This window comes from Podarcis melisellensis, assembly GCF_964234715.1.
Source record: "Podarcis melisellensis genome assembly, chromosome: 3".
NCBI lineage: Eukaryota > Metazoa > Chordata > Lepidosauria > Squamata > Lacertidae > Podarcis > Podarcis melisellensis.
The window spans coordinates 27,614,909-27,631,927 of record NC_138530.1 but is presented as its reverse complement, the minus strand read 5'-3'; the positions used below and the strand labels follow the sequence as shown (position 1 = coordinate 27,631,927).

Sequence of the window (17,019 nt, the reverse complement as noted above, 5' to 3'; positions counted from 1 at the left end):
TATTATTATTATTATTTTAAAAAGCTTGGTTTCCTGAATTTGCTGCAGCAAGGCTATGGCTTACAATCTCTCTGCACCTCTCTCTGGTGCTCTTTTGTACCCACAAAAAGCAGATTGAATGCTATTAAACAAAGCACTATTCTGGTACATTCCCTGTGCTGTTGGATTGGTGAGGTACTGTGGGAGGATGAGGAGATATTGGGTTCCTGAGATCAGAGGAAGATGCCTGTGAAGGTCCTGGGTCTGGTTCTACCACCCTGGCTCTATGGCAAGTTGTTCAGTTGGCTTCTGCCCATCCGTTGAAAGTCACCCAGTTGCACCTTGGCTGCAACAGAGTTCTCTCTCCCTGCTTGAATTATGCTTGTAATAAGCATGCGGTTTTGCGGTTTGTGTTTGGTTGCGGTGTAGGTGTGCTTGAGGCACCATATGGGGAAAGCCACGTCCACACATCCTACACCTGTTATCATGCATCTCTTCAAAGGAACAATCAGGTGAATAACTTGCTCAAGGATAGGGCTGCTGATGCCCCTGCGCTGTAACTCCCAAGCTCAAGGGCTTTTGACAGGTAGGTGGGACAATCCACCTTTCAATCATTTTTTATTTTTTTTAATCCCCCCAAATAATAATAATAAAACTTTACAATAACTGGGCACAAGTCTAGATATGTAATACAATCTCCCTCCTGTCAATTATGTGATGTCATGTTGATGTGATTGACAGGTGGGTTGCTCCACTCACTTGACAATATCTGATGCCCAGAATCCAAAAGGCTCTACACCTGTGCCCTAGGTCATGGATTGCCTATCTTTATAAAGTAGTTCAAGAACGTATAGTTGCACATCAAACCTTTCACTTTTGGAAAACTGTTTTTCTTTTTTAACAACATAGCATTTAATTGCTAAAAGTTAGCTGGCCTAAACATAGTCCCTCTTGGGCACTTGACTGCATCAAAGAGCTTGTTACCGTTTTTGCACTTCCTGCTCAAGAGAATTGCTGGGCCATGTTCTTGCTGGGCATTTGCCTCTCAGATTTGGCTGTGCAGAGAAATTACAGCTAACTGCACCTGGCAATGATTTTACAGGACTACTATCTCAGGTGCTCTGGCCTCACTAATGTGATCTCTCCAATTATTGGTAGGCTAGGTTGGCAAGTGATCACAGCACCCCAAGCATATCTCCACCTCTAGACTTCAGTTTTCTGAGGAGTTGGAGCTGGATGTGTGGAAATGCTTGCAGCACTGTGTTCACTTGCCAGCCCAGTAAACAGAAGTTGCAGATAACCCCTTAAACAATGGCTAAAGACAGCTTTCTGGTTTGTTTACGTGCTAGAAAGGAGGAACAAAGGAAAAGAGGAAGCACAGGTTCACAAAGCCTGTGTATAAAGCCAGTGAAAACCAGGCAACAAGTTGAAACTTGACTTGTGAATCATGGTTTCCCTAAACAGTGGTTTGTTGTTACATCTGTGCCTTGGCTTAATTCTAGTTTGTTGTGTTGCTTAACACCCACTGCCCATGTGGTTCTAGTGCATGTTCCCTTCATCAAGATCAAGGGACAGTGCAAGTGGATGGAACACGTGTAAGTCAGGGTTTGATCATATAAATAAAAGTCATATAAATATGGCTGCACCTTATCTTTGTGGTTTGTTGGGACATTCAGCAAGTCAAAGTTAGCCAAAGCATGGTTTTAGCACTATGACCAAACCCAGCCCAGATGAGAGACTGGAGAAAACTCACCAGCTCAGCAACCAGTCAGATTTATCTCTAAGTGGTCTACTTCTCATAATCCGACCTAGTAATGGAAAGAAATTGGTGAATGGGTTTGTTGTCAGGAGCTTGTTGTTTCAAAGAAACTTTCAGCTCTGCCTCTCTAGTAACAAAGGAAATACTGGTGCTAAAAGATGCTGCGTGATGTATGGCATTTTTAAAGCTGTTAAAAGGCTCTTAACAGGTCTATAAAATATTTGCCTCCTCCTCCTGCTTCTTCAGAAATTTTTACTTTAGTATTTATCTCCTTGGTTTATACTGAATTTCCTCCCCTTTAAAACACAAGTTATTAATTATTTCTGAGATGTCAGTATCCAGCTCCCCCTCCAGCTATTAAAAATGTACATGCTTGGTAGTTTTATTATTTAGCATTGAGCAACTTGTACAAAAAGAACCCTGCAAATCAATCAAATTGGACACGAAAATTCATAGCTTTATCATGTCATATCATAGCTTTTTCGTGTTCATTTTCTGCATAAATTGGAGGGTGGAGCTAAAGAGTATAACAAATATCAAGTTTTTGTTCCAGGTAGTCTTCGGAATTTTGCACTGGGTGATGGAGAGAAATTGATCCAGCTCATGCACTGCTGGGTAATTTCTTTGTTAAGTCTTTCTATCCGTAAGAAGAAACAATACCTCAGGAATTATGTAAGTAGCAAGGACAGATCAAATGTTGAAGGTCAGTGCTTCAGCATTTACAACAATCTATTCATATATGTAAAATATATTGCAATAAACTCTGAATACCAAATACATTGTTAGAATTTTGCAAAGAGGTAAAATTTGGTGAACAGAATACAAAGCAAAATTGATGGATGGAGGGATCAATTATGAATTAAGGTGTTCAACTTTAATTATTCTTATATTTTAAAGGGAATGCTGCCAGAGGTCATGTGTGCACTACAAATTTGGTGGGGAAATTATATTTCTCCCCCATTTTCCATAATGATCAGCAAAAATCTACTATAGATCATGATGGAAAAGCAATAAGGCAGAGGGAGGGAGCAAACTGTTGGTCTCCCGTTCTCCTCACCTTTCGTAATCAAATCACTTTGTGAATAATGTGATCAGTCCAGAATTATCTCAGGTCAAGTGTGCATTCCCAGGATGAGCTGCATTTACTTCCCTCATTTTCTTACCTGAGCCTATCGTATGATTTGAAATCACCAGAGATTGTTGTTGTTTAGTCGTGTCTGACTCTTCGTGACCCCATGGACAGAACATGCCAGGCACTCTTGTCTTCCACTGCCTCCCATGGTTTGGTCAAACTCATGCTGGTAGCTTCAACAACACTGTACAACTATCTCGTCCTCTGTCATCCCCTTCTCCTTGTGCCCTCAATCTTTCCCAATATCAGGGTCTTTTCCAGGGAGTCTTCTCTTCTCATGAAGTGGCCAAAGTAGTGGAGCCTCAGCTTCACGATCTGTCCTTCCAGTGAGCACTCAGGGCTGATTTCCTTAAGAATGGATACGTTTGATCTTCTTGCAGTCCATGGGACTCTCCAGAGTCTCCTCCAGCACCATAATTCAAAAGCATCAATTCTTCGGCAATCAGCCTTCTTTATGGTCCAGCTCTCACTTCCATACATCACTACTGGGAAAACCATAGCTTTAACTATACGGACCTTTGTTGGGAAGGTGATGTCTCTGCTTTTTAAGATTCTGTCTAGGTTTGTCATTGCTTTTCTCCCAAGAAGCAGGCATCTTTTAATTTCGTGGCTGCTGTCACCATCTGCAGTGATCATGGAGCCCAAGAAAGTAAAATCTCTCACTGCCTCCATTTCTTCCTCTTCTATTTGCCAGCTCTCACTCCCATACATCACTACTGGGAAAACCATAGCTTTAACTATATGGACCTTTGTTGGCAGAGATTACTCTGTTTTGGAGATGGTTTCCACCCACCTTGAAAGCCAAGTAAATTCCAAGTAAATAAGTGAGAAGGGGGATGTCTTCAATGACTCATGTCATTATCCTTCTTGCTACTTTACTTTGAATTGGCCATTGCTCCTAGCAGATGTCTCTCTGTGCAAAAACTCTATCCTCAACTCTATCCTCTTTATCCTTCCCATCCAGTGGTATAGTGGGGGATTAATGCAGGGGAGTGCAACACTGGGTATTTTTTTTTAAATAGTGCAGAACCAATGACATCACCTTCTAGGCCACAACCAGATTCTGAAACGCCCACCCCAGCTATGTGTGCCTGTCTCCATGGCTATATTTGAAGAACCATTCTATATTTGGTCTACGTTTCAGTACCCTTTCTTTTATTGATTTTGGTTCTCCCAGCTGCTTTTTGTTTCACTTACTTATTCTGCTACTTTTATGCTCTTCATTTCTTTTTCTGTTTTATTTTTGGGTTACATTTTTATTATAAGCCATCTTGACAGCTGGCATTGTATGCATTTCCCTACACATTTTCCCCCTGTAAAAATATACATTTCTGTATTTTATTTTTTTAAAACCACAACCCAAAATTTAGAGTGGTATGTGGTATGCAATCCAGTCTCATTTCTAGGTAAGTATGGAGGCTATGAATTAGGCCAGTTTATGTGTTTCTTTATTCTTATATTTATACCCCCACCCCTTTTCTTCAAGGACCTCAAGGTGGCATATACTCTTCTCCCTCTCCCCACTTTATCATTTCAACAATCCTGCGAGGTAGGCTCTGTTGGGAGACAGTGACTGGCTCAAAGTCACTAAGTGGGCCTCATGGCTGAGTAGGGATTTGAATCCTAGTTTCACATCTAGTCCAGCACTCTAACTATGACACCACACTGCCTTTAAAATGTGGACTGACCAAAATTCTTCTCCATCCCTAGTTGTGTTACTGAGCCACCTGACAAATGAACCGAGGAACATATACAAATATTGTAATAGTTGATTGGTTCTAAAGCATTGTACCTTAGGAGCCCTACGGATGGAGTTTGGGTTTTTTTATATAAAAAAGCCTGTGAGATAATATATCACTCAGATCCTGGGTCTTTTGGTATACAACACTGTTCCTGGTGTGAGCCTTATTGACCCAGGGCCTTTTTGGTGGCAGTTTCCCATTTGTGGAATGCCCTTCCTCGTGAGGTGCATCTGTCTCCCACATGACCAAGTCTAATAAGGAATTTAAAAACATTCCTGTTTACTCTGGCATTTAATGGCCGAAAGACACTGTTCTCAGCAACATTGAGACCACCGGTTGAAGGGATCTTAGCTGCTTTTGGAAAGTAGTAAACTTTTAAAGATTATATATATTGTTGTTACTACTACTACTACTACTACTACTACTACTAATATCTTTACCAGCCTGGGCTTCTTCAGAAAGAAAGGCAGGATATAAATTGAGTAATAATATTGAGGAATTCAACCCCTTCGTGTGATTAGAATCTGTTCAGTCCCTGTCACCTGAGGCACTTTAACAGTCATGGCTCCCCTCAGTGACACCTGAGAATTCTCGTTTGTTAAGGTTGCTGGCCTCGCCGAACTATAATTCCCAACACCCTTAATAAAAGATAGTTCCCAGGATTCTCCATGACTATTAAAGTGGTGGGATTTTAAACACACGGTGTGGGTGTGAGCAGGGAAACCTGACTTATTTGGTGGTGGGGTTCCCCTCCCCTCGGGGGGGGGGTGTGATACTGTAGTATTGCTTTCCTCTGGTGGGAAAGAAGCTTTGTCTGCCATTTTGACAACTACAAAGATTCTGTGGCTGAAGCAGCAGGTGAAACGCAGGGAATGGAAACCCCTTAACACAAAGGAAGGGAATAAGAACCAATTTGTTGCCACTGGCTGTATTAAATATTTTATGCTTTGAATTTGAGCAACAATGCGAGAGTGTGCTGACACACTGCTTTTCCCTCACACACATGAAGCGTGTTGAGAGAGAGAGAGAGAGAGAGAGAGGAAAACAACAGCAACATAACCTCCCCCCCTCACAACCCCCATTGGTGTTGACGGCATATTCTACGCTGCTGTTTTAAAATTAGATATGCACTGTTGTGTCCTGAGTGCTTCAGACTCGCCCCCCCACTGCGATTAAGAGTCCTGCATGTAAGTATGAGGAGAGCAGACAGTTTCCTGGCATCCCACTTAAAGTGCTTACTGTCTGAGATACTTTACCTGGGAACCTGAGTGTTCCTTCCACAGTGCCTCCTGCCAAGGCCTGTTTACTAAGAATTACTGGGGGTAACTCCACGGTTGCCAGGCAACGGGAACTAGTGTTCCTGCCATTTGAACCAATTGTCAAACCGAAGGGTTGAGCAGTCGTCTCTTTGAAATGCAATAAATAACAACAACTCAACTTACCTATCAATAACAATTACACAGTATTGTGTATATATATATATGTATATGCGCCAAGTTATCTATCTATAGTATCGGAAAGAGCACAGACATTTGCTAGGAAGAGGGTCACGCAGGACAGATGGTGATATGTTTTTAATCAGCTTTGCTGAGAGCTAAAAGGAGCTGCGTGAAATGGACAATCGGGGTAAGACGCAAAGTGCTTTGCAAACTTAAAGTTGTGTGTGTATGTGTATTTAACCTTAGAGTATCTTTTCAAAAATGTGCCATGTGTTTATATACTTCTAAATGCCATGTTTAAAAATTACTTTGCATGCTAAGAAGGAGGGTTTTTTTATTTTTGCTTGCAGTTGTTAGCATTGTGTGAGTTAAGGGTCTCTGCACTGCAAAGATAGAATTGTAAAGCTGTGGCTCTATGCAGCTCAACTATAGAAAACTCTGTGACTGAACATGCAAATACAGAATTTGAAGTTTCAGATAGTTGTGCCAATATATATATATACATATATATTAAATTCCTATATCGTGAGCTTCATGCTTCACATATGCATTTGTCCATCAAAGTTACCTTGTGATTATAATTCTTCCTTATATCTAGTTCTGCATTTTGCTTAGGTATTATACAACTTCATTTATGTGGGGTTATTTAAATCCAGAAGATAAGAAGCTCAGACAAGGGAGAATCATATTCATATGCCATTACAGTGATAAAATAGATTTTCTATTGCATCTGATGTCTCTCCTCCCCAGCAGATGTAGGTCAGTCTGGCCTTAGGTATATGCATGATTATGTACAAAGCACCCATTTCCCTTATACATTGTTTTTCTGTTGGCTTTCAGGTGTTAACCACTTCCCACGTGTCTGCTGCTGGTTATGAGACGGGCGACACCATCAGGATTTCAAATTAAGATGAAATGCTGCGTCATCTCTAAACCAGGCTACCCAAGGGCATTGCCACTGATGCAGTCATCATTACTTATTTAGGGATGCCCTATCAAGAGGAGACCTTCCTGTAAACATGATTTGCCTGGCTCTTCCCTTGCACTGTGGTTTCTTGTTCCATGCCATTGAAACATTCATAATGGCTCATTATACATCTTTACCCCTGGCCAGCTCTCAGGGGCACTTCCCAAGACTTGAAAACGTGGGTTCTTTCAAAAACATTTCCATTGTGCCAACCCAGGCTACCTGTGGGCTGCCAGACCGGAGTGCTTTTTGTCAAAGCTCTGCTGCTGTCGAAAGTATCCTCTCCTGTACCCAGCAGTTTTGCATTCAGGAGTGCCCATACAGATCATCACCTGCCCCTTATGCTGCCATGCTCTCAAAAGGTCAGGGTGCCTGCATCACAAAAGACAAGAATGACCTGCATCCTGGATCACTGAGCAACTCATCAAGCTTTATTTTTCATAACCTAAAGGGTTGCTTTTCCACTCCCCACGCTCGGAAGCTTGGGACATCATTTACCTTAATAGTGTGGTTGAAACCTGAGAAAGAAGGTGTAATGTAAGTAGCTGGCAGGTGTTGACTTAATCTGTAAAATCAGTCATAGTAGTAGCATACAAAGTTACTGTTCAGGTGTATATAAAATGGATGTGACAACCTGATCCTTACTCTGAACATATTACAATTCTAGTCTGGCTGCACTGGCATCCAAAATGTTCCCACTTTCCAGGGAAAATTCAAAGTACTGCTTTTTACCCATAGAACTTTACTTAGTTTGGTGCCCCACTACCAAGGATACCTTTCCCCCCCATTATGTGCTTACTTGAACCTTGAGGTCATAAAAAGAGGACTGCCAAATACCCTCTGTGACAGAAATATAGCCATAAGGGAGAGGGCCTTTTTAGCAGTGGCCCCTCCCCTATGAAGCACTGTTCCTAGAGAGATCTACCTACTGCCAGTGTTATCATATTTTTGGCACAAGGCTTCCTGGCATTTCATTTTACCTTTTTGCCTACTGCCAGTATTTGCTGTTGGGATATTTTATGGTGATCTTGTTGTCTTTAGCTTTGCTTTTGTTTTTCAGGTTTAATAGATTATTTTCTATTTGTTCTGTACTCCTGTTGTAAGTCACCATAAGAGCATTTTTTTGGTATATGATGATGAATAAACAAAGATTGGTGATAATGATTATGAGGATAATTCGGTGCAGCTCTACTTAGACTGCAGCACTTTGGACTACATTTGGGAATCATGTTTGATGGCTTCACCATGGAAGATGTTTTCTGTCTGTGGAAAACGAACATGGTTAGAAGTGTTCTAGCCTAGCATTTTCTGTTTTGTGCTTATTCTTTGTGTGCAGAGCTTTTAACATCCATGTGGTTTCCCTCCCAATTGCATTTTGAAGTGGGGGACTATTCTACATGGTAAACATGTAAACACGGAGCTGTATTGCCATATAAAATTTGCAAATGACCACAATGTCACTTTCTAGGTGCAGCAATATAAGGGAAGGCTTGCTATGCTCCCTGTCAATTGCAATCCCATTTTACAAGTTTATTACCAAATGTTTGGCATGAAAGGAGTCAGTATACCTGGGTTTATGGCAGCCAAAAGTGAAGGAATCTTAGAGTCTCATAACCATTACTTCTCCCCTCTAATGGTATACATTTCCTTAAGAGGCTCATTTCTTTACTATGCAACATATAATCTATTACACTGAAGGTGGCATATGCCATTGTTATGTTGTATCTACCAGGTATGTGCACCAGCCACAAGATTCACCTTGTATCTACAGTTGCAATGTTGTGAAGCAAGCTAACCTGTTTTGGATCTACTTGGTGGCCTTCCAGTTTAACCCAATACCAAAGTGACAGCCTGTAGGTCCACAAGGCGGTACCAGGGCAACATCCTTGCCCCAGTTCATACCACCAGAACAATTTATGACTGCCACTGTTTCATACCTCATTTGCATCATGACAGAACAATGGCAAATCTACCCTATTGCATTTAAGTATTGTGTTTCTTGTTCATTGTGGTTTTTCAGATCGAGAGACCATCTTCAATGTCATGTCTCTCTTTGAAAGACTGAAATGATTCAAGAGCTCAAGTGCCCACAGACACCATCCATTGATTCAGTAGAATCTGATGGTCCACAATGACTGAAACCACTGAAGAATACAAATATGATCAGCAGAAAGCATTGCCCTTTCAGTTTCTAGATTGGCAGTGGGCACATGGCAGAACATCTCCTATGTGGTACAGTTATTTATTTATTACCTAACATGTTTGTTATCCCACATTTCAGGAAGTATTACCAAGGTGGTCTACGTTCTTCAAAAAGAAGTAACTTCTTGGAGAGCAGCTATAAATTAATACTAGAGAGGAAAACAAAATTCCCAATAAGAACTGATGCAATTATTCTGGATTTTATTTTAAAGTGTTACACATCAAGGTCACTTCCATTACTAAAGTCCTGACACATGTAGGGGTCCACATGTGGGGGTGTTTGTTTTTAGATAAGCAAAATTAATAAACCCTGGATTATCCAATTATTGTTTATCCAGGAACTGGGTAAATCCAGTTCATAAATATTTTCCTACTTGGCTGTGTCTTCTATCAAATATTTGTTAACGAAAAACTAACATGTTTACATGCAAACAGAATTGGCAATATGTTAAGAAATGCATTTTTAGTAAACTTGCAGACTGCATGTTTGGCTTTAAAGATTCTGTTGACAAATACTGATGGGATCAAAATCATTACCGAACGGGAGTAATGGTCCAACTCTATTTATCTTATCGGATTAAAAGTGTGTTAGTCACAAATCTGTCAACGGGCATAACCATAACTGTATCCAGTTGAAAGCAATGTGACGAGACTTAGGAGCAACTAGTAGCAAGCCATTTTTTGGCATGTTGTGGTTTATGACTTTGATCTAAGGCAACAGTGTTTCCCCCAAAAAACTACAAACCCACCCACACACCCACACACTTTCTAATGTATTTTCAATGTTTGCTATTGATATAAGTATTGCTTATAAGAACATGATAATGCATAAAGTAGGTTATATTTTTATCATCTTTAGAGCAGCAAAAGATTCTGCCACGAACATGCCATTCTAACTGAATAAAACTGAATTTAGCGGCAAGGCCCAACCCTACCATCATAATGCCAAAATGATAGATGCTGAGGCCAGGGAGCAGTTTGCAAGGTTTGGGAGGTCAGCGCTGTTTGCAACCACACTTGCTCAGCCTAAACATGTCTGCATACTACTACTCCATATTCAGGGAAAGAATAACTGGGTTGATTCTAGCTCAAATGTTCCTACTGCAACCTGGCTTTCAGGTCAGGCTGTTTTCGGTCCACTAAAACTGGTCCGAAATGCAAAGGACCCAAGTATGGGCAACATATAGGCCAGTCTAGGTAGCTGAGTGTTCACGCAAAGCAAGGAGGATTCTCTCGAAGACCACAGAACGAGAGGAAATGATTGCATTTCCATTCCCTGCCTACTGCGTTCATGACAATACCCACAGCCCAAACTGATGCAGACAAATTTTACATCATGTCATTTGACCTTTTGGAGGGCATTCTACTCTGTACAGTGATTGAGAATAGGGCTGGATCTAGACATATCAAAGAGTTTCGGTTTAAAGTGTTGTAAATTTAAACAGTGAAAACAGGTAGAGAAAATAGGACACCACATCACCATCTGGTGGCACACTGTTATATTGCATATACAACACATATAAATTGTGTTTTCTTTACCAGTCTAGCTGAGTCCTAGAACTGCTCTTCAGTGGGTTATCATGATTAAGACCGTGCTACAGAAACCATTGCAATGAAAAAGGAACTGAGGCCTGCTTTGCTCCATGCATTTCCGATATTCTGCACATGTACAAAATCCTGTCAAGTTCTATGCATGCACAAAAATACAAAGGCATTGATGAAACATTAGTGGTGTAACCCAACTCTTCATTTGGTAGCAATGGTGGCCTGCATTAGTACCATGCACTTCCACTTGCCACAGATGATTATGTTTAATTTGCATTATCCCAAGTGAAAACTTAGCCCAAGGAGAGAGGCATTTGCCTGCAAAACACGGCATCGCTTCTCCCTCTTCTTCCTGTGGCTTTTGTAATACAGCTCAGCTACTCCTCTGGAAGTTGACCTTTGACTTTCCTTCTTTATTGTTTCCAAAGGTGTATGGTGGAGAAAGCTGTTGATGGGCAGACTGTGTTCAAGCTTACAGTCTCTGAGAAAGAGACCATGTTTTATTATCGCACTGCAAATGGGCTGCAGCCACCGATAAAAGTAATGACACTGGGGAGAATTCTTGTGAAGGAATGGAATCATCTTAGCGTGCAGGTGAGTGAATTGACAACACACACACATTTAGCATGAGTAAAGTCTTGAATTGTATGATTGGGGCATAGCTGAACAAACACCAAAGAGGCAGAGTTCAGGTTAAAATATATTGCTATATACTGGTATATATTATTGTAAAAGGGTAAATCCTGTCAGGCTAACCTTTTAGAGTTTTTAAAAAAATAAAGTGTTGATTAGTATATGGATAGGAGGTTAGAGTTTCAAAAATCATTTGATAAAGCAATTCAGCCAAAACTCCTAAATATGCTTAACCATCAAAGGATAAGACAGGTCCATTTATGGATCAGTACCTAGTGAAAAAACAAGAAGCAGGGAGTAGGAATGAATGAATAGATCTCAAAACAGAGGAATGTAAGTGGAGTCCCCCTAAGAATCAGATTTGGGACCTGAGCTTTTTAACTTGTTCATGAATAATGCAGATTTAGGGGCAAGCAGTGAGATGGTCATATTTGCTGGTGATGCCAACTTGTTCAAGGTGGTTAGGTTAATCTAAAAAAGTAAGTAAGTGGTGTAGGGATGATCGCTGGGTGTGGAGCACACTCCCCACCAGCAGGCAGCCGCAGCCTCAGCCTGCCTGCACACGTGACACTCCCCCTCACAGACAAAGCCACAGCTGTCTGAACATCGTGCCCTTTGTCTAACCTTTTGCGGTCTCAGTAGTCTGGGGTGTCCTGACTGTAAAGTTTATCTCTGAGACCTTTGTCTCCTTCATCATACACTGTGCAAGTGGAAAATGATGCGGTGGAAACAGGTGCCAAAATAACTTTGTACCACCCCATGATCTCGGGACTGGAAGATGTGTAAGGTCACAGCCCAAAATGTATCTACCTGGGTTTGCATATTGTGTCAATAAAAGGAACCTCCACAGAGCTGGCGGCAGCTTGCTTGCAGCTCACCTGCATTATCAACACCTGCCTCATGTCCTTCACTTCATCTGGCGCCCAACATGGGGCTCAAACCCACGACCCTGAGATCAAGAGTCTCATGCTCTACCGACTGAGCTAGCCGGGCTCTGGGCTTGCAGTAAAGGTTGTTCAGCTAACATTTCTAGCTTTCTACCGGGTCTGTAAGCAAAGCATTGGTTGCCAAGTTACCAGAGGTGCATCTGCCCTCTTATTTCCTGCAGAGAGAGGCCCATGCACACAGATGTGGTTTACCACAAAAACTTACAGCATGCTGGCTGATTAGATACAGCAAAGAGAGAGAAAAAGTTCAATATATGTTCATCTATTTGAGGTGTGATTTGAGCTATTGGCAATCGATGAATCAATCGATAGACAAATTGTGAGTCCAGCACCAATTTGAAGGGTGTGGCTGGAAAGAACTGGAAAACTAAAATCGAAGCAGCAATTTCCATTTATTGAGGCGAGGGAAACGGGTTGAGGTGGAGTGAATTTAATACAGAACTCTGCAGTTCCAGGAAGTTGGTATGTCAGCACCTCCCTCCCCCGAAAACAGAGGAATGTAAGTGGAGTCCCCCTAAGAACAGATTTGGGTCCTGAGCTTTTTAAATTGTTCATGAATGATGCAGGTTTAGGGGCAAGCAGTGAGATGGTCACATTTGCTGGTGATGCCAACTTGTTCGAGGTGGTTAGGTTAATCTAAAAAAGGAATGTAAGTGGCTGGTTGGCCACTGTGAGAATATGATGCTGGACTAGATGGGCCATTGGCCTGATCCATCAAGCTCTTCTTAACTAATAATGGGATGCCTATCAAAGAGGATATCAGTACTATCAGGGTATTGGCAATCTGTATAATTTAGAACATTGCATTTTACTCACACAAATACACCAGCACTTTTCTACTTATGTGATGTCTAATTTCTGTACTGGATTGAGCTAATGGTGCGATTACTATGCAATCCCTGTATATGTTACTTCTTAAACCCAGGATGCTATTCATCCATCCATCCATCCATCCCCAATGTCTAAAGTTTACATGTTGTTTGCTTGTTTATTCATTTATTTGATGATGCGAATGGTACTTCAACTACTTATTAAGTACTTTGTATAAGAGACTACATGTTCTAAATGAGGGGTTGGCGACCTTTTGGGGCTGGTAGGTACAATTGAAATCTTGAGGAAGTGCTATGGGCACCACTCACAAAATGTCTGCTATTGGGGTGTGACATAACACAAAATGGCTGCCATGGGGACATGTAGAAGAGGCCAATCCAGTGTAAACAGGAACTGAGTAGGAAGAGCAAACAGTTTCTCATGCATTATGGGTTTTTGAGGTGATATTACTGAGACCTTTCATGAGCACTCTAGGAGGTACTGGCGGACATGTTGTGACTGACAGCTATTCTGAAACAATATAAATACTTTGTTAACCTTTTCAGCAATTGTGTGCAGCAGTTTTCTTAAGTCAGAATTGTTTTTGATAATTTATTGAAAAACCAATTCCTACCTGCAGGGAGGTGGGACCAATTCGGATGGTCCGCCCCCGCCACTTAATGGATCCAAATGGTTTCCAGAGAGTGGTAGGGGATGCTTTATCCCATGTTGATGGCCTTTCAGCTGATTCCCTGGTGGCCCGCTGGAATGCGGAGTTAACCAGGGCTATTGACTGTCTGGCTCCGAAGCGCCCTCTCCGATTGCATGGAGCCCGGACAGCCCCGTGGTTTTCTTCGGAGCTGAGGGCGATGAAACAATCGCTGAGACGGCTAGAGCGTCGGTGGCAGAAAACTCACTCCGAATCTGACCGGACACAGGTTAGAGCTCAACGTCGAGCCTACCAAGTGGCGATAGCGACGGCGAAGAAGACTTTCTTCACCGCCTCTATTGCATCTGCAGGAAATAGTAGCAGGAGACTCTTTCAGGTGGTCCGCAATTTAACGGAACCACCTTTACCACCGGGGCCTTGTAAAAACCCCAAGATCTCCTGCAACGATTTTGCAAAGTTTTTTGCAGATAAAATCATTCATATTCGGAAGGAGCTAGACACCACCGTGGGAGCAGGGCTGGGGCGGGAGAGTGCTAGAGCCCTGTCTGGTCAAGTTGCATGGAATCAGTTTCAATCCGTTACCCCCGAGGATGTGGACAGGCTGCTTGGATGCGTGAAACCAACCACCTGTCTCCTTGATCCTTGCCCATCCTGGCTAATAAAAGCAAGCCGGGAAGGGCTGGGCGATGGGCTCTGCGGGGTGGTGAATGCTTCCCTCTGTGAGGGAGCCTTCCCAGACCCGCTGAAAGAGGCGGTCGTTAAACCGCTTCTTAAAAAACCATCTTTAGACCCGGCCAGTATGGCCAACTATCGCCCAGTCTCAAATCTTCCATTCTTGGGCAAGGTGATTGAGCGTGTGGTTGCTGAACAACTCCAGGCATGCCTGGAGGATGCGGACCATTTGGATCCCTTCCAATCGGGGTTCAGGCCTCATCATGGGACCGAAACTGCCTTGGTCGCACTGGTTGATGATCTCCGGCGAGCTAGGGACAAAGGTGAGAGTTGTTTCCTAGTTCTGCTGGATCTCTCAGCGGCCTTTGATACAATCGACCATAACATCCTTCTGGACCGTCTAGAGGGGTTGGGAGCTGGGGGCACTGTTATACAGTGGTTTCGCTCCTTCCTCCTGGGCCGTGTTCAGAAAGTGGTGGTGGGGGATGAGTGTTCAGACCCTTGGGCCCTCACTTGTGGGGTACCTCAGGGTTCTGTCCTCTCCCCCATGCTTTTTAACATCTATATGAAGCCGCTGGGAGAGATCATCAGGGGGTTTGGACTGGGTGTCCATCAATATGCAGATGATACCCAGCTCTACCTCTCTTTCAAATCAGAACCAGTGAAGGCGGTGAAGGTCCTGTGTGAGTGCCTGGAGGCGGTTGGAGGATGGATGGCGGCTAATGGATTGAAGCTGAATCCTGACAAGACAGAAGTACTGTTTTTGGGGGACAGGGGGCGGGCTGGTGTGGAGGACTCCCTGGTCCTGAATAGGGTAACTGTGCCCCTGAAGGACCAGGTGCGTAGCCTGGGAGTCATTTTGGACTCACAGCTGTCCATGGAGGCGCAGGTCAATTCTGTATCCAGGGCAGCTGTCTACCAACTCCACCTGGTACGCAGGCTGAGACCCTACCTGCCCGCGGACTGTCTCACCAGAGTGGTGCAGGCTCTAGTTATCTCCCGCTTGGACTACTGCAATGCACTCTACGTGGGGCTACCTTTGAAGGTGACTCGGAAACTACAGCTAATCCAGAATGCGGCAGCTAGACTGGTGACTGGGGGCAGCCGCCGAGACCACATAACACCGGTCTTGAAAGACCTACATTGGCTCCCAGTATGTTTTCGAGCACAATTCAAAGTGTTGGTGTTGACCTTTAAAGCCCTAAACGGCCTCGGCCCAGTATACCTGAAGGAGCATCTCCACCCCCATCGTTCTGCCCGGACGCTGAGGTCCAGTGCCGAGGGCCTTCTGGCAGTTCCCTCATTGCGAGAAGCAAAGCTACAGGGAACCAGGCAGAGGGCCTTTTCGGTAGTGGCGCCCGCCCTGTGGAATGCCCTCCCATCAGATGTCAAAACGATAAACAACTACTTGACATTCAGAAGACATCTTAAGGCAGCCCTGTTCAGGGAAGTTTTTAATGTATGATATTTTAGTGTTTCCTGGTTTCTATGGAAGCCGCCCAGAGTGGCTGGGGAAACCCAGCCAGATGGGCGGGGTACAAATATATTATTATTATTATTATTATTATTATTATTATTATTATTATTATTATTATTACTACTACCTTTTATTATCTCTCCCTCCTTTGGTTCTCTCTATTTCTTCTTCTTGATGTACCAGGAAATTGGTGTGAATAAAATGTTTTGTTGTTGGAATAAAAGCAGTGACCTTAAGGCCGAGCTAATGAACTTTACACCCAGAAGATGTTACATTTATGCTATTACTGCCAACCACATCTTGTGGACTGAAAAGTTGCTAAATGCTGAGATTTTGCAGAGAAAATGAGGTCACATTTTCTTAAATGATTAGGATGCAACAATGTCTTCTGTGCCAATCCGGGTGTTAAACAGAGATTGCAGAGAGACCTATCATGAAATGCTTGGAGTTTCCAAATTGTCCAGCCAAGCTTGCTTATTTATTTAAAGCATTTTTATCCCAATTTTCAGCTAATAAAAGAATGTTGCTGGAGTAGTGTACAAATGTCAGCTATAAGAAAGTCCCTGTCTTCAGGATTTAAATCTAAAAGACACTACACAAAAGGGAAAACCATTGGAGGGAAGGAAGGAAAAGGCAAAATTCAATTATGCTTTCTTAGCTACAGAATTCTTATAATGACCAGCTGGAGTAAAAATATTACAAGAAGAGGAGCTACTGGTAGGCCCCACAGTTCCATCTCTTTCACTTTCCTATAGTCGGATGGAATAGCTGCTCGGACTTAATGCACACAGATGTTAGGGACCGTGCTGAGGAGAGCTGCACTGAGGAGGAATGGTGGGAGCCTCCCCCCCTGTTCCTGATCAGGATCCTGAATCTTCCCAGGAGCAGGAGGACAGTGTAGATTTGGAACAGTGGTTTGCAGAGGGACATAGTTCAGAAGGCAGAAGCTGGGAAATACTGGATGGGGAACAGCTAGGAGAAGCAGCACTGGGAGAGAGAGAGAGAGCTAACAGATTCAATGTCTCTGGAAAACATTCATCCACCC

General features: G+C 42.9%; 1 protein-coding gene and 1 long non-coding RNA gene across 11 annotated transcripts in view; one reads left to right on the top strand and one right to left on the bottom strand.

Moving 5' to 3' along the window:
• The window catches only part of LOC309365983, a 44,623-nt gene extending 35,690 nt beyond the window's left edge, over nt 1-8,933 (bottom strand). Inside the window, exons 1-2 of one of the 4 annotated variants that reach the window (XR_014166349.1) lie at nt 8,815-8,903; nt 7,241-7,390 (exon numbers count right to left, since the gene is read on the bottom strand). This is a non-coding gene — a long non-coding RNA (uncharacterized lncRNA). Of the gene's footprint in view, nt 1-5,868; nt 5,931-7,240; nt 7,391-8,776 lie in introns of those variants that run through there. The other 3 variants (XR_014166348.1, XR_014166350.1, XR_014166351.1) reach the window with 3 other exon arrangements.
• Nucleotides 6,011-17,019, top strand: part of USH2A (usherin) — a 425,043-nt gene continuing 414,034 nt past the window's right edge. For 6 of the 7 annotated variants that reach the window (XR_014166233.1, XM_081903562.1, XM_081903561.1 and 3 more), the window contains exons 1-3: nt 6,011-6,238; nt 6,892-7,555; nt 11,194-11,359. Coding sequence is in view for 6 of the 7 variants with exons in the window: in XM_081903562.1 (XP_081759688.1) it covers nt 7,071-7,555; nt 11,194-11,359 (651 nt within the window). In the remaining variant the exon portion in view is untranslated. The remainder of the gene's footprint in view (nt 6,239-6,891; nt 7,556-11,193; nt 11,360-17,019) is intronic. The other variant, XM_081903563.1, reaches the window with a different exon arrangement.